A 22,261-nucleotide genomic window follows, 5' to 3' on the forward strand; every position below is an offset into this window, starting at 1 on the left:
CAGCGCACATACTGTAGAAAGAAAGTTTGTGTGAAGGATTACTGAGCTGTCACCCTCCTCGCTATCCCACGCACTACTTATCTAAAAGGGGAAAGAAAGTAAAGAGAAGAGCTTGGGAAAGCTCAGTGAATACAAATGTAAACCACACTAGAAAGCATAGCAATAGTCCACATACCAAACAACCCCATATAAACAAATCACATATAACAATTCGAATATAGGTGGTTCGCATTCAATTAGTTCGCATATCATCAGTTCACATATAACAAACCCAGTTCAATTCAGTGATATAATGGCAATTCGTGAAAAGGAAACATAATAAAATGTTATACTCATTGGATAAACGAATATCCCAAAACACACCCTAAGACTCATAGAGTCACTCAAGTCGCTATATAAGTGTAACACGAATGCTCACACTCCCCGAAAAACACACCCTTACGATCTCCGAGGAATGGAGTATTGCTCAACATTCCCTTATTTCTCCATCGAATCACTGGTTCACAATGCCCTTTCACACTATATGGGTGGGCACTCACAATTTAATGTTATGCCAACTATATCTAATGGTTCTAAAAATTCACAATGCCAACATATCACAATATTACACATTTACAGATCACGTCATTTTAGACTGAAAATTTTAATGAGCTTGCATAATATAGTTCACAAAGCATTAAGCTCGCATATACAAAACATCAAGTATAAAATAACAGGGTTCACATATGACATATGTTCGCATGCAATGTGGGTTTTCATAATATTATAGGTTCAACGACATGGTAAACCTCACATATCACATGGGTTCATAGTTCACTTTTAAAGGTTCGCACATAACATATATACATTTATATACATTAGACAATACAAAACCTTTTTAATGCAAAGATATATATTATTTATAATAAAACCTGCATAAGCATTCATTGTATATAGTAGTACCCTTTTACATCATGATTATATATTATATAAATTAAGTCCCAAAAACACCTATATAATATATATAACAGTACACATATGTATATTATATAACAAAATTTAGACGCCTATACATAGAGTATATATTTAACCTAACCCTGGATGCATATATACATTTATTTCAAGGTTCGCATAACATGTAAAAACTCACGTTTACAGATTCTTGCTAAGGGTTCGCACAATGCGTAGAAAAGGTTCGCACATGCACATGTTTAATTCACAACATGAAAATAGGGTTTGCACGTCTTACTTGGCTTCTAGTAGAGTGCGATCTCATTTTCAAGTGCAATCTACAGAGTACTCACCTTAGTTCACCGCAATGTTGACAATGTGACCTTCTCCTTGCCTTTATCTCTGCTAGTCGATGCTCCTCCAAAATTCTCAGCTTCGCATGAACAATTACACATCACATAATTGTTTAAAATAATTTAATTCATTCTTCGTTCAACTGCAACCCCTTATTTACGTTAACTATGACAGATTCTCACTATGCTATTACTTGACTTTATTTTTCTAATTTTTTGACCATCCTAACTTACATATATTTGCAAATCTAGACTATTAATTAAAGGTAACCTCACTAAATCCTATTCTTTCAAAATAACCACTGTTCATCATCTTCTTCAAGAGCAAAACCCTTCTGTTTATAAGTTTTCTTAAAAACTTTGCTAAACAGGATCGTAAACCTTTTATTTATTTTTTATTAAAGCTCTTTGAAAATCATTTTAGAAAACATTTCATAGATTTTCCAGCTTCGATCCACCATTTTCATGAAGCCAAACATATAAAAAAATAAAGTTTATTTATAATTATTATCTAAATTGTAGATACTTTAGCCAAAATCATTTCATGCGGATTTGATATGAAAATAGATTGTTTACATTTGATCTTGCTATCCTCCGTGACTCCCGAGTGGTCCGCTCAATAACCGAACCAAACCTTAAGAGAACAAATGGTGTTTTGCTTGAGAATTTAAAGAAGAAAAGGTTGCTTGGTTGCTCAGAAAATGCAATGCGCAAGAAAATTTTGAAAGAAAGTTAACTACCAGTTCTAACAACTTTTGAAATGAAGAAAGTGTGAAAAGAGAGAAAATTATAATAAAAAAAAGGAAATTATATAGCCAAATTCATTTATAAAGTTGGTTTATTTATCCTATAGATCCCTCCTAACTCTACCATTGTTTTAATAAATCCCCCACTAACCATTAGTCCTAATTTGCCTATTTAAGTTCCCCACTTTAGCTTCTATTCCTGTTTAGTCCTAATTACTAACTTGTTTTCTATTTACTCTATTTTTAATCTATAATTTAATGTCAATACTACCGACCCTGTTTCTAGGATGTGACAGTGCAAATTAATCACTGTCGTTAAATTTTCTATTTTTCTCTAACGGATTGCACAATCAACAATCCACCTAATTATTTTTCCACATAATACATAAATTTTCTTTTTTCCTTTTTTCCTTTTTCCCTTTCTTTCCTTTTATTATTTTGTTCTTTTTTTTCTTTTTCTTCTCAGCCCTAGCTGTTGTCATTGAGGTTGTCCACCACTGCCGAATCCAACCTCCGTTCAGGCCATCAATACCATTGGAAGAAAGCATGTACTCTCCTCTCTCTCAATCTACCAATGCCTATCTTCCAAGAAACCAACTCCAAATCTTCTAACAACATTTAAAGCTTTGAACCACTCTTTCTTCGATCTCTGTTTTGCACCGTCAGATCATCGTCGGTCAGGGATATGTTGTTCCCCACGATTAAATACTCCTCCTCACCATTTGGATCATCGAATGGGAATTCAGTGCTTAAGAATCCGGGTTCAAACTAAGATAAGTACTCTGCCTTTTCTTTTTATTTTTGCATCTCCTTTTTTATTCTCCAAGTTTTTCTTTTTCTATGCTTGCAACTAAGGTTCAAAGATTGTCGAATCTTTTTTTTTTCTGTTTTTTTATTGTGTTTATTGGCTTCCAGTTTTTTGGTATTCTAGGCTGTTGAGGGTGAGTCAGGTTAGGGGTAAGATTGAAGTAGCCAAATGGTTGTTGTGTTAGGATCTAGTGCCCTTAGTGTAGTATATTTGTCAATTTGTATCAGTAATTTTTTGAACATATTGGTTTAAATAAAATTCCATTATACATTAATATCATTTCTATATGTCTTCAATGGTTTTTGCATACAAAGAAAAATGTAAGCAAATATTAGCTCATTGATTATCTAATATTTAACTAATATTATGTTGCATTATGTGGTCAAATCATAATGCGAGAAGACATATTAGTAGATAACCTAAACAGTCAATAGTCTAATAGAAATTGAGCAAATCGATTGAAAGACTATTATGTTGTCTATCAAGTCAAATTAGGGAGATGTCTTGTCTTGAGTATCGGAATGAATGACTCCCAGAAGATAGAGACATAGATGTCATTATCTAGACTGAAAATACATCAGACTTAACCCAAGTTGAAATTATCCTAGATTCGTTTACGGATTTATTCATTTGTGACGTCCATAATGTAGCATACCTTAATCTTGAGTGAATGATGGACAATTTATGTGTAACTAGTATACTTTGATCTAAATGAAAATCTGAGTTCAAGTAGATAAGGAACTAAAACTTGGTGTGTTGGGTATACGACTTCTTTATAATATAGTATCATCCCACAATAGTGGAATTCATAGTCCAATAAAAGGGTAAATGATATCCTCTCATTGACATTACATGATTGATGAAAAAGGAATGCGATTGTAGGTAATTTGTCATAAGAAAAATAATTTAATTACTATGTGTTAGTAATTGACTTTTCATATAAGAAGATGTAATAGAAACTATGGGATAAAATAGAATCATACTGAGAGAATGAATTTATCCTAAAGAGATTAAGGATATACTATGAGTGTAACACATTTATGACAATGTCATTGGACGAACACTTAATAAAGTAACTTTAGTAATGATATATAATAAGAGGGCGTTCAGTCATGGTACTATAGTGGAATGACTCTATGATTAAATGAGTTGTAATTAATCGGCGAAGAGCTAAAACTTAATTACAAACTATTTGAGCCCTAATTATATATGTCTAATCGGTCCCTCAGCTAGCTCGAGATAACTTGAAATGAATTGCATGTAGATTTGATAGATTGTGAAATGAATGAAAACAACAAGTAAGAGAAATAAATTGCATGTATCACTATGTGCAATGAATGCATTTTCTCACTAAGTACAAAAGGTGACTTAGAAAATTAATTTAATTTATTCAATTATTATTTAAATTGATTGTAATTAAATCATTGAAATTTGAAGTGAGAATTAAATTAATTAGTCATAATATATTTGTTGAATAAGACAATTAAATTAAATTTCTCATAGATTCTAGTGCGGTAAAGTTGTCATGACTTTAGTGAATTTTAAATTGGGTTGAGGAAATAATTTAATTAAGAAATTAATATAGTTAATTAAATTAATTGATTAAATAAATAATATTTTGGGTAATAGAAAATATTTATTGTGTTGGATAAATTATACATGTTGAATAAAAGTCCAAATAACATAATTAGACCCAATACATGAAAGACCCAAATAGCCTGGAGAATATAAGGGGTGGCAAGCCTTAGTGTATACTTGGGCATGCTGCCGTCCCCTAGTTCTACTTAGTAGAACTCGTATTTTTTATTAAAATATTATTGTTTAATTAGACCTTATTCGAACAGAACTCTTGTACTGTTTCTCTATAGATAGGAACTATGAGTTAACCTATTGACATACACTTTTTGAGCACTGATATTCTGTCGAAATTAGTGACAATTTATTTTAAGAATAAATTTTATTTTTCTCAAGAATACTCATAATTTTCGATGCATATAGAGAACAAACATTCCTACTGAAAGTTAAACAATTTTTTTTTTTATTTTGTGTGCTAATTCGATTTGTTTGAGCCCACATTCAAACAATTCGGGGTTCAAGGATAGCGGAGAAGATCGATTGGTTGAAAGTTGGGAAACAACCTAGATTAACTTCAAGCAAAGTATAAATATAATTTCAGTTAAATTTTATTACTATAAATATCACAATGGCTTAGTAATTTTAAGAAAAATTTCAAATTTTCGTTAAGCTTAAAAACATTATTTTCTAAATTGATTTTTCCAACATGTTGTCGTGTATGGTGTAGGGCAATTCAAGTTGATGGCGATGAAGGGAATGGTGGTTAGGGTTGATTACGATGAAGGGAATGCCATTTCTTTCTCTCTCTCTCTCTTTTAAGCAGTCGTTCTGGCTAGTTCATTCAGTTAATTTTTTTTAATTAATTAGAAATATATGTATTACATGGAAAAAATATATTAGGTGAATTGCTGATTGTGCAAACCTTTAAAGGAAAACGAAAAATTTAACGGCAATAACTAATTAGCATAATTATTTTATTAAGAGTGATTAAATTGAGAAAAAATTTGAGTGACCGAAATAGGACAAACCTTATTTTAGAGTGATAATGGGTGTAATTACCTAAAAAATAATTACTTGGTAGCCATGTAACTAAAAAATGATGTTGTTATGAACTTGAATTTAATAAAATAATTTAAAAAAGGGTTATGGACCTGAATTTTGAAAGTTGAAAAGTACATGAACTAAATTCTTAAAAATAAAAGTACAAGGACTAAATTCCAGCTTTTTAAAAAGTAGAGACTTATGACATATTTTAACGTATTTTATATGTAATAACTGAAAAGTACTTTAAAACTAATTTCGTAGCCTTTTCAGTATTCATTTTGATAGCTAAACTTTAGAGTAGATTATTGTTTACAGTTTCAATCAATCATTTTATACTTTGAATAAGTGAAAGACACTCTGGAAAAAATAAAAAAATTCCCAGGATTGTTCCAAAGGAAGATTTATGTATTTTCTTCTTCAACGCTTTTTTCTTTGTTATTAATGGTGACAAACCACCAGGAATCTATGAGCAGTGTTGGAAGGAGGCATGGATGAAAAAAAAATAATGGGAAACAAGTGGGGTTATCACTGAAAACCAGGCTTTTTTGTTTTCCCTGATAGTTTATTATGGATAATTTTCCAAATCAAACAGGCCCTTAAAAAGATCTTCCATGGATCACTAAAAGTTGTAGAACCTGCTGTTCTGGTCTGGGTTTGAATCCATGAAAGCATTTCACCCTTTTCTTCTTGTAAGTTTTACATTATTTTTGTTATAGATTGTACAGTTTCGATGAGGTTTTTGTGCTGCTAACTGTGTAGGGTATTGTTGTTCCTCCATTATTGTAATGTTTTTTGTGTTAAATTATTTTGATTACATGGAAATGTTTTTTGCTTATAACTTCATTGTTGTTCTAAATTCCTGAAGGTGAAGAAGCAAGTTTATAAGGCAATGGATGAGAAGAGAATTTCTGGTTCATGTCTAATCATCTCCGAAGACAATAAAAGTGACAGCTTGTATCCAATGTGTTTTGGTGTTTCTTGTGCTTTCTTTGCTCTCAGATTCCTCATAGGAACCGAAAAGGGTGATGAGAAATGGTGTGAATTTCGTGATAAAATGGTTCAAGGAAGTGCCCAGCTCTTGGGGTTGCTTGCATGGAGAATCCACAGAGAAGAAGTCAATCTAGCAAAGGCTGAACTTGTTCAAAAGCTTGAGACGGCTGAGAAAGAGATTGAGGAGTTAAAGAAAATGAGACATGAAGATGCAAAAGCGAATGAGAAGGTTGTCGGCATCTTTGCATCACAAGAGCAAGGATGGTTGATTGAAAGAAAGAAGCTTCGGCTGCAAATTGGAGCCCTTATAAATGAATTGAGAGTCCTGGAGAAGAAGAAAGATGATGAAATTGCTGGCTTGAAACAAAAATTGAATGAAATGGAAATCTTGGTGAAGTCTAAGGATAAGATGATTGAAGAAATGGAGGTGAAAGGGAAGGAATTAGAAGAGAAGGCAATGAAGTTGGAAAGTGTTGCTCAAGAATTGAGGGAAACAGCAAAGCGTGAAGCTCAGGAGCATTCCAATGAGATTTGGAAACACAAAACTGCTTTCATTGAGATTGTTTCAAATCAAAGGCGACTTGAAGCAGAGATGGGGCGAGCCTTTAGGCAAGTTGAAGCTACAAAAATGGAGCTTGATGCTGTCCTAGAACAAAAGGCGGAATCAGTTGTGTTGGCACAAAAGCTGTCCATGGAAATCACAAAAATGCGCAAGGATTTGGAGCAAAAAGACAAGATTTTGTCCGCAATGTTAAGGAAATCGAAGTTAGACACAGCAGAGAAACAATTGCTTTTGAAAGAAGTTAAAGTATCAAAGGCAAAGAAGAAGCAAGCTGAGCTAGAAACAGAAAGGTGGAAAGCAGTCTCTGAGACTAGACACGAGAGACATTCATTGAAGGGTATGTTCAGTAACCAAGCCCAAGCCAGTGCAAAATTGGATTATCCAGAACTGAAAACAGACCCAGAAGCCTTTTCTCTTCTTCCAGATTGTCAATCTCCACAAGGAACTGAGGATTTAGGTGAGAACTGAGAGCCTTTATGCCTTTATGTCTCATTGTGTTTATGATCTAATCGTTTCTGCATTGGGTTTTTGTTGAAACAGTGGTGACAGCTGATGTTAAAAGGCTGGAAAGTTGGGTTCGAGCGGAGGCAGAAAAGTATGCCAATGTGATTGAGAAAAGACATCATTTGGAACTGGATGCATTTGCTGAACAAATGAGACTGAAAGATGAGAAGTTAGAGGGTTTTCGCTGGCGACTGTTGAGCATGGACCTAGAGTCGGAGCGGTTGCAGTCCCATGTTGAAGGACTGAACCAGGATGTGTCTCAGCTCAGACAAGACAACATGAAATTGGAGGCCATGCTATTGGAGAGAGAAGAAGAATTAGATTCCTTGAAGGATCAGTTTGCATCACAATTAAAGCCTATGAGTTGTCAAAAGAGTGACATATTAAATATATCTCTGCACGATCCAGCTTTGACACATGATTCCTTTTGGCCTAAAGTCAGGATTGTAAAGAAAAAGGCAGCCGAGGAGCAAAAAAAGAAAACAAGCTTGCTAGATAAAGAAGAGGTAATCCCATCTTGCAAAGACTCCAAAAACATCAGATTGATTGTTCAATCACCTGAAAAGGATTTTGAAGAAGAAAGAGAGTCTGTCGACCCTGATTCACTCCAGAAAGAAACTAATGATTCATTGGTGGTGGATTGTGTTGACCAGTCGAGAGGTGCTAGTGCTAAAACCAAAAACAACCCATGGAGGATGGATCTTCAAGCTCTTGGAGTTTCTTACAAGATCAAAAGGTTGAAACAGCAACTTCTCATGCTTGAGAGGTTAAAAGGAAAGCAAGAAAGTGGAGAGGATATGGATGGAGGTGACAATGGGATCAAAGGGTTTCTATTGTTGATCTCTTTGCTTAATAAACAAGTCAGCCGCTACCAGTCCCTTCAAGGGAAGACTGACGATCTCTGTAAACGGATGGTAAGCAATGACATCAATGACTTTCACTGGTGATCTGCAAAATTTTGAACATTTTCTTCTTTGTTTGTTGCTAGAAATGAAATCAAACGCTACTTCATTACTTTACTGTGGTCTATGACTACTTTCTCATCACAATCTCATCTACAATTTTCAGAATGAGAATGAGGTAGACGCGAGTCAAGGAGATTGCAGCAATGCGAAAACGAAAGTAGGAACCACCAGAAGCCTGGAGCATTTCCTAGAGGAGACATTCCAGTTGCAGAGATATATGGTTGCAACGGGTCAAAAGTTGATGGAAATTCAATCCAAAATAGCCTCTGGGTTCAATGGGGTGGAGCTAGACAAGACAGCCACCTTCGACATGAAGCAATTCTCTGATAATATTAAATCTTTGTTTCAGGAAGTTCAAAGGGGTCTTGAGGTCCGAATAGCTCGAATCATTGGAGATCTTGAAGGAACATTGGCTTGTGAGGGAATGACAGATTTTAGAAGGTAGGAACAGCATTGTAGGAAAGTAAAAGCTTAAATAAGGATTATTGTACCACTTGTTCTTCTCCATGTTGAATATCTATAATCCAATTTGTATATATAGTAGCATTTACTGATTTTGGTTTATGATTATTTCTCACCCCTTAGACTGAAATTGCTCAAATCCTCAAAGCGCTCCTTTCCTCACCTTTCCCCTTTTGAAACTAAAACACCATTAAAAGTAGAAAAGAAAAAGAAAAAGAAACACTTAACAATTAAATATGTTAGGGGATGTAGATACTTAGTTTTGACTATTTGTATTTTATCTCTTCCTTGATATAAATAATATTATATTTTAAGAAACTATGCTACCAAACCTAGAACAATTAACATCCTCGTTTCACTTAATATCTCTTCCAGAGCAATAACTCTTGTTTAGAAAGTTGTTGTTCAGAATAATTGTTGTTGGAGAATAACTATGTCCAAAATCGCTATGTTCAAAACATAGCTTTAGTTGTTATTTGAAAACAACTCATATCGATAACAACTAAACTTTGGAACAACTCTTATTCAGAATGATGACATTTCGAGAATAGTTATGTTTAGAACAACCATTGTTTGGAACTTGTATTTAGAACAATTGTGTTTTTTTTTTTGGAATGATCATTATTCAGAACAAGCTCTATCAAGAAAAGCATCACCACAAAACAACTGTTGTTTGAGACCTCTACATTGAGAACAACTATGTTGAAAACAACTCACTTCTGGAACAAGTCAAAATAACCATTATTCAAGAATAACACTCATCCAAAAAACAATCATTACCTTACGTTTCAAGAGATGTTCCGCGAAAGATGTTTCACATGGTACCGCTTCATCAAAGTAAAAGAAGCAGAAGTAACCTTGAAATATGGCAGGGTTCTTGGGTTATATTCACTTTTAGTATGTTTTGGAGAGCTTGGAATTGTGGATCAAATATGGAGATAGTTACGATTTTTCCTAACTTTTTACTGTAATGTTGAGTGCTTTTTTCCTCCTTTTAGAAACATAATGAATTCTTATTCACTATTCACCATTACTGACAAAACCTTTCACCATGCCTTCTTAATTATTAATGCAATGTAATTGAAAATTAGTTTCATTACTCGTATTAATTACCTAGATTTCTAAGTCCTAATTTCAAATATATATAAATAGGAGGCCTTCACAATTAGTGAGGGGACTTTTGGCATTTTGGCATTCTAACTTTCAAAGCTCTCTCTAAAATTCTCTCTATAGGGGTTATTTCCAAAAATAAAAATTGATGGGGACTGAATGTCACTCTTGTGTTGTTAAGTCAAGTATCTTTTTGACAAAATATTAAAGGTGTGAATACGATAACACGATTTGAACCCGTGTCAAACAGGTGTCTGATAAAAACTTTAACCACTGCTCCATACAAATCAAGACTTAACTTTATTATTTTAAAATTAGGATAGGGATAAAATTAATAAGGCTTTCACATAACGGTTTGATAGATTGATTAGCATTAAAAAATGTTAAATATTGAACAAGTAATTTTAATGCTAATATTAATTTATTAATTTTAGAGGGGAAGCACGTTAAGGAATTCTCTTGGTGCATTTTAGCAAGGGTTTTTTGTATTGGACAAATTCCTTGTTCCTCCTAATTTTTAGCGATTTTTCTTGATTTTTTTAATTTCTTTCTAATTTCTTGCTTTTGCTTTGATTTCTTGATTTTCTTCCCTGTTTTTATCGTGTTGTCAAAACCGCTTGACTATAAAATGTTGTTTGACTCAAATTTAGAGTAGAATTTAGAATTTTTCCCTCTTTAGATGTAGGATGGTTTTGCAACTTTCAAGCTCGGAGTGAGGTTTTTGAATAGGGAGCTTGCATTTGGCAATTCTCTTTAGTGGTGCAATTTCTAGGTCGACCTCCAAACTTTGGTTCAATGTAGAGACTTGTTAATCTTTTTTGGAGCAAGCTGGGAAATGTAGAGGTTAAGCTTGCTAGGGAAAATTTGTATATTTTTCAATTTACTAATTCTAAAGTGAAAGACTGAGCTTTAGAACATGGGCCTTGGCACATATAAAATAAGCCAATGATTCTATGTAAATGAGAGCCAAACTTGAAGAAATTGGAATTTAATTTGGATCGGATGCCTATTTGGATTCAGTTGAGTTGTGTTCCTTGGGAGTTTTTCACACAAAATGGGTTGAGTTACATTGCGAGTGCTATTGGATCTCCTTTATACATGGATAGTATAACAATTTCTTAGAATAAGCTTTCTTATGCGAAGGTATGCATTGAAATTGCTGCAGATTTTGTTGTACATGTATCTGTTAATGTTGAGTTGAATGATGGATCTATAGTTACAATTGATGTTGAGATTCCTTGGATGTCTTTTAGATGATTCGCTTGCCACTTTTGTAACACCCCAAAATAGGGCCTAGGAGTTTTAGAGGTAATTTAGGAATTTTAGCCTTAGAGTGTTCGATATTTTGTGACATGATTTATCGATAATATTTTTTACTATGGTTTTTAGAAAATTAAATCAATTTTTGAAAACAAGTTTTAAAGACCTTGAATTTTGAAAATTGGACTAATTTGTAAAAGAGTCAAAATTGTGATTTTTAAGAGGCAATTAAACCAGAATTTAAAATTCAACCTAATACTTCCCCCACCTACATATATTTCATGTTAGTTTCTTCCCCTTCTATTCTTGTTGCCGTCCCTTTGTTTCTCCTCACCATCTCCATTTTATTTTTGATTCCAAACTCTAGTCTTTTGATTTCCAAATAATATTAAACCTCCATATTACTTTAATAAAAACACCCAAAAACACCATAGATTTCTCAATTGTCAAGCTTGTGAGTTTTTCGGGTGATGCGATCCCGGTCGCATCATGTTACGACACAACTCGATGCTACCGGGATTGGTCCAAACTCGAGGAGCCCAATTGCAAAATGAAGTTTTTAATTTTAGTTTGTCAATTTGGCTGCTGGAAAATAAGGACTTTGATTCATTAATTTTTAGTTATTTTAGTTTGTGTTTTTAATTATGTCATAGTTTGCACATCATTAATATGTGTTCTGCATTTAATAAAGTCATGCATTATGTAACTTTCATGTTAGTTAAGTTTGCATCATTAAATTAAGTCAAGTTAGTTTAATTATGTAACTTTCATGTTAGTTAAATTTGCATTTCAAAACCATGCATTTTAGCATCTTAGTTTAATAAATGAGTTCTTGGACATTTATTCAACTCATCTTAGTTTTAATTAATAAGTGTTTTTGTTGAACTTTATTTAATAAGTGTTGTTCTTAATTGATCTAGTTCCTAGGATTATTTATTGATGCATAAATTAAGTTTTTTAAATTATGCTTCTTTAATTAAACTAGTTCTTGGAATAATTATTGCATATATGTTTTAGTTCATTTATTTAAGTAAGTTTAATGTTTGTTATGATTAATAAGTGTTTTCATTTGTTTAATAAACTCATTTTAATGTGTTTATTGCAGGTGACTTTTAGCTTATAGTGGTTACAATTCAAGGTCATTACACATTTAATTAAGTGGTCATTCAAGTTCTTTTGAGTTACAATTAAAGGGTCATTATAAAGGGAGCTTAAAAATCATTAAAGGAGTTTTAAAGAGCATTTTATGCCCTTTAAAATTCAGCACAACTCTTCCACTTCCAGTAGTTTTGGAGCTTTCAAGAGAAATTAATCAAGCCTTTGAATGTCATTAAGGAGCGGGTTAAGAGATGGTGACTATTCACTAGCCAAGGACAACTCAAGAGTCATTTTCTAAGCCATTAAAGACATTCAAATCAATTTGAATTAAAGTGATTTTATGGAAGGAGTTATTTGGTTCAAAGAATAAGAAAAGACATCAGTTTTTTATGGCACATTAAGTGGATGTTTTTGACCATTCGGTTACCTTGTTCTAGCATTATAAATAGATGTAATCAGCCATAGAGGGAGGAACTTTTTGCTGAATATAGATGAAATATTTGAATTGTGAGCTATCCAATTCTCTTTGTTTTTTCGGAATTGATTTGACTTATCAAGCATAGCTTGTGGCGTCCATCTATTCTTTGTTGCTGAACTTATCACCTTTGGTGTGGCGTTCAATATACCTTTGGTTCCTATCATAGTTGATAGTGGGTCAAGGTTCCTTTCTGTTTCCTTTAACAGAAAAACACCTAAAGACCATTTTGAGATTCGGGTCAACAATTCGTTATTGTTGGTTCATTTTCGGTCTTAGCCAATTAATTTGTTATTGTTTCCTCTTTATTTTGTTTATTACCTTTGTTTGAAGCCATTATCTCTATTTTGTTTCATTTTAAAACTGAAACGAATCCATCCTTACTCAATTCATGATTGGGCAACACATACGACTCAAAACATCACGAGACGAGTTCGTATCATCGGGTTTTTGATCAAATGCTCGATTTTTCATCAACTAAGGTAACGATTCATCTTCTCATTAGTTTTAAATGTTATTTAGTCTTTAAAACCAAGTTTTTAGCCATTAAATCACATGTTTTGAATAAAAGCTGAAAATTGGATTATTAATGGTGAATTTCAGGATTTTGCATAAAAATGTGGTTTCAAAGTGTTTTTCAACTTTTTTTAACATGATTAGAAGGTTTCTAAATTTACTTTGACGTTTCGTTAAAGAATTCTTGAGTTTGAATGAATTTTCAAAAAATAGCCATAAAACATGTTGAAAAAATTGATACTATGAATTGAGTATTTTATTATAGTTTAAAGGTTGAGAATTAGTCGTAGGTGAATTATAAGATGGATGGAATTGGTTTTAAGTGAAAACATTGAGTATACACTAAGATATTTGAGTTTTAAGTTGGCTATGTTAAATGTTTCGGTTATATGAAAACTTTGTATAGGCTTATGTTTTTGGATTGCTTGTGGTGAGTTCTTAGCTGATTATTGAATGCATTATTGTGTTGATGTTCTGAATTCGATAGGACCTTCTACAAGTAGAGATAAAGGCAAGGAAAGGCTAGTTTAAGCTTTCGACTTTTCGGCGAAAGCGTAATTGATGAGTGTTTGGGATTGCTACTCATAGACATGAGTCATGTGTTAATTGGGAATTCAGTAGTAGTATAAACCCCTACTCTAAATTTTGAGTGTAAGTTTTCGTGTATCTATACTCGTTCTGTGGTTTTGTGCTTATATGATTATGAAATTATGCATGGTAATGAGAATCTCAAACATGTGATATGTGGATATGGTAAGTGTTGTGAAAAGTGCAAATGTATACTTGATATATATATGTTAAATGAAAGTGATAGTGTTTTGCAAAAGATGCTAACATGCAGTGATTATGCACGGATAATCGGTAAGTGATATGTTATTATTTTTCGGATATTTTGGCATTGTGATCTTGAAATCGTTGGATATAATTGACATGCCATAAGATCGTGAGTACTCACCTATATGTACAGTGATTTTGGGCATTGAGGCCTTGGGACATGTTGGAAGGATAAGGGAATGTGAGGTAAGCTCTATTCAACGGGATATGTGAGGGGAAATAAGGAGAGTGTTAGCTATATGCTACACTTTTGGGACATGTTTGACTCTATGAGTCTATGTTTGGTGTGTTAGAGATTCGTGTATCCGATGAGTGATGATAGAGCTAACTTTTATGTTTCATAGCTCAAGTGCCAAATTATCTTAAAATGTATATATGTGTAATGTGATGTATGCCTAAATGAGTAAGTGGTTGTTATGCAAATTATCTTAAATTATGAATATGTGTGCATTGTGATATGTGTTTATATGACATGTGACCATTATGCAATTTATCGTTATATGTGACTTGTGTGAAATGTGATATATGCTTAATTAAATATGTGTGTTACATGATTTATGTTTGCATGAGCATGTAAATGCTTTGTAGATGAACCAGTAGATAATGAATGGATAGGTACTCTATGGCACTAGACATAGAACTATTGTAATTGTACTTATAAATGGTCGTCTTGAAGATACATGATGATATGTTTGCAATGTGGTTATTCTAATCATTCGCTGAGCTTGTTAAGCTCATCCACTCCATTCTTTACCCATTGCAGATCAGTTGCATACTAGTGTGAGCGGTGTGGTTTTCTGAGAGCTGATCCAAGCCAATTTTCTGTTATTCCGTAGGTGTTCTATATTTATTTACTTTTTGAGGAAAAGGCAATGTGGTAGACTTGTTTATAGCCATGTTAACATCTAGACATTTTGCTAGTTTTTGGTTCGGTTTATAAGGATTACATGTTATTGTTATGCTTGGGTTCATGAACATGAGGATGGATTGACGTTACTTGCTCAAACACGATTTTGCGATATTGAATTGTTAATTAGGCTGTTGAATGATTATTTGTCGAAGTAATTGATGCATGATGTTTAGGAACAAAATTGTAATGGATTAATTGCTTATGTATGCTGTATTTTTTAGGTCTGGAGCAAAGGTATTGATAATCAGGTTTTAAAATCAATACTTCTTTGTTTTGAAACGTGCAGGAAGTCGAAATAGAGATTTGGTATCGATACCTTTGCTTGAGTATCAATACTCGGGGTTAAAGTATCTATATTTAATAATAGGTACTGATATTTTTTGAGACTTTAGGGTTTTTTATCGAGAAATAGGATGCAAGTTTGGTATCGTTTTTCCAAGTGGTATCGATACCCTAGTGTCAGTATCGATACTTACGGACATGTTTTGGAAATTTTACTAAATAGACCTTATGCATGTTTTAAATTGTTTATAAGACTAATTATTGTAGGATTTGCAAGAAACAATGATAACTATCAAGTTTGAGTGCCTTAAGACCTATGCAGATAATAAAATGATGGACATATTGTTTAGAATGAGCTTTCTACTTGATGTATGCGACATGAGACGTTGGTGTGACATCCCGTATTTGGACTTGGCGACCAGGCCGAGTATAGGGTGTTACAACTCTTTTGGGTATTATAATAGAGGTTGCCCAAATAAGGCTAATTGTAAGGAGAAGGTATTGAGGCCTAAAAATCTTGATAGTGCTAGTAATGATATTTTCGAATGTAATTTGTTTTTGTTAGAAGTACAGTTAAATAGAATAAGGCACCAATTATTTTATAAAAGCATTTTTGTGCTTGGATTTATGTTTGCAATTATAGTGTTGCAGTGAATGGAAGGATATGGATTACTTGGAATAATTATCTTATGCTAGAGCCAATTTTGATCACTTGTCAGAGTATTTCTTGTAAATTGCAAGTTCATAATGAGACTATTTTCTTGTCTGCCATTTATGCTAGTAATGATAGTGTTGAAAGAAGAGAGTTATGGTCTCATCTTGAGGCTGTGAGAAACAAGTTGGTAATTGCTTTTGATTTCAGGGGGTGATTTCATTGTTACTATCCTACCAAAAGAGAGTTCTACATTTGATGGTACTCAAGCTTGCACTAGTGATATAAGAGACTCTTTGGAAGTTGTGAATGGTTTAGGAATCTTAGACCATGCTTTCTTTGGACCAGATTACACTTGGTCTAATTGTAAGCATGGTAGGTATCTTTCGAGGAAGCTTGATAAGGTCTTGGTGAATCCTGAATGGATGTTGTGTTTTCTTATTTTTATGGTTGAATTTCTTGCTCTTGGTGACTCAGATCATTGTCCTCCATTAGTATGGTTGGATAAGCCTATCTACTCTTCTTCCAAACCTTTTAAGTTTTTTTTTTAATTTTTGGATTAAGCATAAGGATTGTATGAATATTGTTGCTGAATCTTGGTAAGATGAAGTGAATGGGGACCCTATGATGAATTTTTTCTTAAGTTGAAGAGATTGAAGACAATTTTGAAGGCCTTTAATAATGAAACATTTGGTAAGATTTCTTCAAGAGTAAAAATAAGAGAGTTGAATTGGATAGAATGCAACTTGATGTGTTGAGTGATTGTGGTAATCCTAATGTCTTGAAGTAGATTGAGAAGTTATAAGTTGAGCTCAAGAATCTGTAAAGGGAACGAGGAAAGTTTTTTCAGACAAAAGGCAAGAGTAAGCTAGCTTAGACAGGGGGCCAAAGTATCAAATTCTTTCAAAATGTTGTTGCAATAAAGAAGAATAAGAATACTATTAAAACATTGATTGATGACAGAGGAAATATATTGGAATCTCATGAGCAGATTGCTTCTAAGACTATTCAGTATTACAAAGGACTTATTGGTATTACTGATGACAAAGTTGCTGGTTGTTCTGATCATTTTCTCAATGAGCTATTTCTTCTATTTTGCCTATGAATGTTCAAAATGATATGGTTAGGCCTATTACTATTAAAGAGATTAAAGTGGCACTATTTGAGTAGGGGAATGATAAAGCTTCTAGGCCTTTTTTCTTTAAATTTGCATGGCACATAGTTGGAAAGGATTTTGTTGATGTAGTATAGTATTTCTTTACGTATTCCAAGTTATTGCTTGCTTTTAATGCTACCATTATTGCACTTGTTCTTTAGTGTGAAAATCCTAATCACGTTAAGGATTCAGACCTATATCTTGTTGCAATATAGTATACAAACATATTTCAAAGGTCTTGGTGAATAGAATTACTCAACACCTTCTTGATTTGATTTCTAGCAATCAAAGAGCATTTGTTAGAGACAAAAGCATTATTGATAACCCCCTTCTTGCTCATGTGTTGATGAAGGGTTATAAGAGGAAGAATATTTCTCCTAGGTGTGCTCTAAAGGTAAATATGTAGAAGGTATTTGATTCTCTAGATTGGGTTTTTGTTCTATCTTTTTTCAGACCCATTAGATTCTCTAAGCAACTAGTAAAATGGTTGAAGCTTGCATTGCTACTCCTAGATTCTCCATCTCTCTTAATGATGAACTTATTTTAATTTTTATAAGGTTTAAAAGCTTAAGACAAGGAGACCCTCTTTCTCCCTATTTGTTTTTCATTGCCATGAATGTTTTGTCTAGGTTCTTGGAAATAGAGGTTGAGTAAGGAGTTTTCAAGGATCATCCTAAGTGCAAAATCACTCACCTTTCCTTTGCAGATGATTTTATTATTTTTTTAAAGGGTATTGTTGGTTTTATTATGGGAATTTGGTGCATTTTAAAAGAACTCTATTTTGTTTTTGGATTGCAGATAAATGCCTCCAAAAGTGAGCTCTTTGCGGCTGGTGTTTCAAAAGATGAGTTGGAAATCATGAAGGATATTAATGGATTCAAGATTGGTAAAATACCAATGAGGTATTTTGGGATACCTCTTATGTCCAAGAAGTGTTGATATTTTGTTTGTAGTCTTTTGATTGAGAAGACTACTGCTAAAATTAATGGCTAGTCAGCTAGGTGTATTAGTCATGCTAGTAGACTTCAGCTAATTAAAACTGTGATCTTTAGTATGCAAGCATTTTGGTGTAGACACTGTTTCTTGCCAAATTTTGTTCTTAAAAGAATTTCTCAGCTTTGTTTAAGATTCTTTTGGAGAGGGAAAGATTATGCTACTTCCGTATCTAGATTTGGATGAAAACTTATTTGTTCATTAAAATCAAAAGGTGGCTTGGGGTTGAGGGATTTAGATGAAGGGGATAAGGCTTGTATATTGCAATGAATTTAGTCCATTCTTGAAGGAGAAGGGTCTCTATGGTTATTTTGGATTCATGAATATGTTCTGAAAGGGAGAAGTTTTTGGGATGTCAATCTGTTGCGAATTTATTGAATGATATGCAAGTGTACACAATCGTCAACAAGTAAGAAAGTAGTGAGTTAAGAGTATCATAGGGATTGTTTAAGTAAGGTAAATATTGTGAAATTTATTAATGACAAGTTGGTGAACAATAAAAATATGGTTAAGGAATGAGCTAATTAACTAAACGAAACTTAACCTAGTTGAATACACAACTCAACAACACAAAATAATAAGCAAATAGCAAGCGTTAACTACAATAGCATGAATGACTAGAATAGTTAATCCCCTTTAACCTATATTCATTAAAACAATGATAAAGACTTTTACGGGTTGACCGTGGCATAAATGGTGAATTACTAACCTTGATTTTACAAGTGCTCGACTTCTCTCGACCTAAGCTTAACCTATTAGTCTCTTTGCATATGCCTATGTCGAGTCTAACTTCAAGATTACCTTTCTAGGCTTCATTCTAAAGAATTAAGTGAGGTAATATTGATATGTCTATGCTGAAGCAAGTTTAATCACATTAATTCTAACAGCTCGATTTTGACCCTAATCGGACATAGTGGTTTTGGGACCACAAATCTGAGTCAAAAAATATTTTAATATTATTTTCTGTGTTTATTATGTGTGAATTTGATTATGTGAAATTTTCGTGTTTTAATTTTGTCGTTTGTGTGACCGATTAAAGAAAATGACTTAATCGCGTAAAATGAAACTTTAGGGCTTAAATCTAAAAGTGCCTAATTGTTGTTGTCTTTTTAAAGTGGAAGATTTAAGATGCAATAAGGCCAACATATAGTTAGTGGGTGACAAAGGACAAGTATAACCTTATATATATATGTGTTTATTTATTTATATAAAGGTCAATTAGGTAAATTAATTATTAAAGTTAATATAAGTTAAATATAAAAAAAATTAGGCCATATTCTTCATCATTTGACCGAAACTAAGAAATAAATAGAAAGGCTTTAAGCTTTGGTATTTTCGGCACATGCAAAGCTTGATTAAGGTATGGATTTTGTTCGGTTTTTGATTATTTTTACGTTTTTGAGATCGTTGCTTCGAATACTTCAAAACCCATGTCTTAATTTTGTGAATTGATGATGATTTTGAAATGTGCCATTGATGAATGTTTGATTTTTATGATGTTAGTTGATGAAAAATGAAATATATGTGTTAGATTAACATGTTTTGTTTTTGAATTTTTGGTGAATTTGAGTAATTAGGGCTAAATTATGAAAATAAATTTTTGAGGGAATAAAATGCAAAATAAATGAAATGTTTGGGCTTGTATGAAGACTATGAATATTCGGCCCTAGCATAATGTGTGCAAATTGTGTGTATTTTGTTTTCCCTGCAATAGGGACTAAATTGAAAAAAGTGTAAAATTTCTGGGGAAAAATGGTAATTTTCCCATTTATGTGTTTTTGGATAAAATTGAATGATTTGATTAACAAAAGGGTTAAATTTGAATATGTATAGATTGAGAACTAAAGAAAACGAAATTAGATCGGGGGAAGTCAAAATTAGTTGATTAGTCGATTTCGTCCGTCGATATCCGAGGTAAGTTTATAAGCATATAAATACTGTTAAATTTAATATTATATATAGATTAAGTGAAAAATGAAATTTTATGCAATTTAATTGGTGATGGCCGAATATAAATTGAGCAAGAGAGACGTATTTTGAGTTTGATTTGATCAGGTTTCAATATCCGAAAGCCCGTACGAACCTTAGGAATAGATAGGATACTTTTGTCATGACATAGTATTTCTGAAATGTGTTTTCATGTAAGACCACGTCTGGGATGTTGGCATCGACTTGTGTTTACGTGTAAGACCCTGTCTGGGATAGTGGCGTCGATTTGTGATCACATGTAAGACCACGTTTGGGATGTTGGCATTGTACGAGCTTTTCGATTATCCACGTATCCTTTTTAATTCCGAACGATTCAACGGGAAATGTTAGGTGTGAGACCGAATGTGAAAACGAAGTAAAAGTTTCAGGTATGTATTTATACCATGCTATGAAATTTAGGTAAGTATGTTTGTATTACCAAGTAAATTGGCTTATTGAAGTAATTGTGATATAAGAAGATTTGGCTTATTATTATAGTTGTAACTTATAAAATGATGAATAAACATGTATATGAGTATTTAGGCATCTAACTTATTAAAGTTAAATGCTTAGTTATAGTTGATTTAGTTGGCTTGGCAAATTGGTTTGAAATTAATGTTAATATGAATAATGTTTGCTTATGAATTACTAAGCTACGAAAGCTTACTGTGTGTATATTTATTCTTCGTTCTATAGATTTTGGAAGTGGTTACGAGCTCGGGGATCATCAGCAAGACTTATCACACTATTGACAGTTTGTTTCGGTACTTTACTAAGTTGATTTTGAATATATGGCTTGTATAGCATAGTTGGAATATTGATTTTGGATTAAGTACTCGTAAATGTGAATAATAGCCATGCGAAAATGGCTTATCTTCTTTTGATCGAGTTTGGTGTCTATGCATATGGTTTTAATAGTTATTAAAATGGAGTTTATTTTTATGCCTATTTGATTATGGTATAATTTTGTGATAGGTAAGTAAGTGTGATGTTTATAACTTGTACATAGTGATTTTGGTTGAGTAATTAGTATATGTATATTTTTATATATTGGTTGATGTTAAGTGAAATGTATGTGTGGATAGGTATTAGAAAAATATGTCTTACTTGTGTGGTAAATTTTGGTTTTGGTATTATATTGGTTTGGTTATGGTAAATAGGTATAAAGTTATGTTAGGTCCTTAAGCCTTTGATAAATTAGTCGAATTAATATTGTTAGTTATGTTTATTCGACTATGGTATAAGCTTGTAATAGACAATTAAATGTGATGCAAATGGATTTGGTTTTGTGTTTTGTCGATGAAATTTGTTATAAGATCAAATGTGTAAGGATCATGGATCAAATGTTATTAAGTTGAATGTGTATAGGTTTGCTTATAATTTTGATTATTTAAAATCATGAACTTATAAATAGCCATATGAAAATAACCTATTTTTTTCATGCTTGTGTTCGGTTTGTTAATTAAGATATTGAGATGAGGTAATTCGGTATCTAGGAATATAGTAATTATTAATGGAGTATAATTGAACATGTTTGATTCGATGATGTATGTGACTATGGGATTTGGATTGGTGCTTATATTATATTAATGAGCATGTATTATATCTTAATAGATAAAATGGTATAATTGGCTAAAGCTTGAATTTTTTAATGATATATATATGTATATGTATATGTTTTGGTAAATATCATGAAGACACAAATATACTATGGTTTGAGAGTTTATAATAATCGTATATGCATTAATTAACTTTGTAATGATCTTGAATTATGGGTTTACTGAAATGGTTAATGGTATATATATATATATATATATATACATAAATAAGTGTCTGAGTTAGTAAATAATTAAATTATATATCTTTGGTTCTTTGAAATGTTCAATATAGTATATGTTGTTTTTTTATCTTAGTCATTTGTTTTAGGTTATGATTAGTTTTAAAATGTTAACAATAAGTATATTTTTAAGTATAAAAGTTTTTAGTAAATTATTATTATAGGTTCGAATAAGTATAGTGTACTTTGATTTAGTTGTATTGGCAAAATGTGCACTTTTATTATGTTTGA

The 22,261-nt window shown here is 32.4% G+C and overlaps 1 protein-coding gene across 1 annotated transcript; it reads left to right on the top strand.

Moving 5' to 3' along the window:
* The first annotated feature begins 5,729 nt into the window (after positions 1–5,729).
* On the top strand, positions 5,730–9,041 carry LOC105788692 (uncharacterized). Its single transcript, XM_012615694.2, has 4 exons — positions 5,730–6,145; positions 6,322–7,465; positions 7,549–8,426; positions 8,581–9,041. The coding sequence occupies exons 1-4, from the start codon at positions 6,119–6,121 to the stop codon at positions 8,920–8,922; spliced, it is 2,391 nt and encodes a 796-aa protein (XP_012471148.1). The 5' UTR covers positions 5,730–6,118; the 3' UTR covers positions 8,923–9,041.
* The last annotated feature ends 13,220 nt before the right edge of the window (positions 9,042–22,261 follow it).

This window comes from Gossypium raimondii, chromosome 2 (assembly GCF_025698545.1).
Source record: "Gossypium raimondii isolate GPD5lz chromosome 2, ASM2569854v1, whole genome shotgun sequence".
In the NCBI taxonomy this organism is placed as follows: Eukaryota; Viridiplantae; Streptophyta; class Magnoliopsida; order Malvales; family Malvaceae; genus Gossypium; species Gossypium raimondii.

Coding starts and splice junctions, on each gene's coding strand:
- LOC105788692 (XM_012615694.2), top strand. CDS start 6,119: ATGAAAGCATTTCACCCTTTTCTTCTT. Junction 6,146..6,321: donor CATTTCACCCTTTTCTTCTT/GTAAGTTTTACA, acceptor AAATTCCTGAAG/GTGAAGAAGCAAGTTTATAA. Junction 8,427..8,580: donor ACGATCTCTGTAAACGGATG/GTAAGCAATGAC, acceptor TACAATTTTCAG/AATGAGAATGAGGTAGACGC.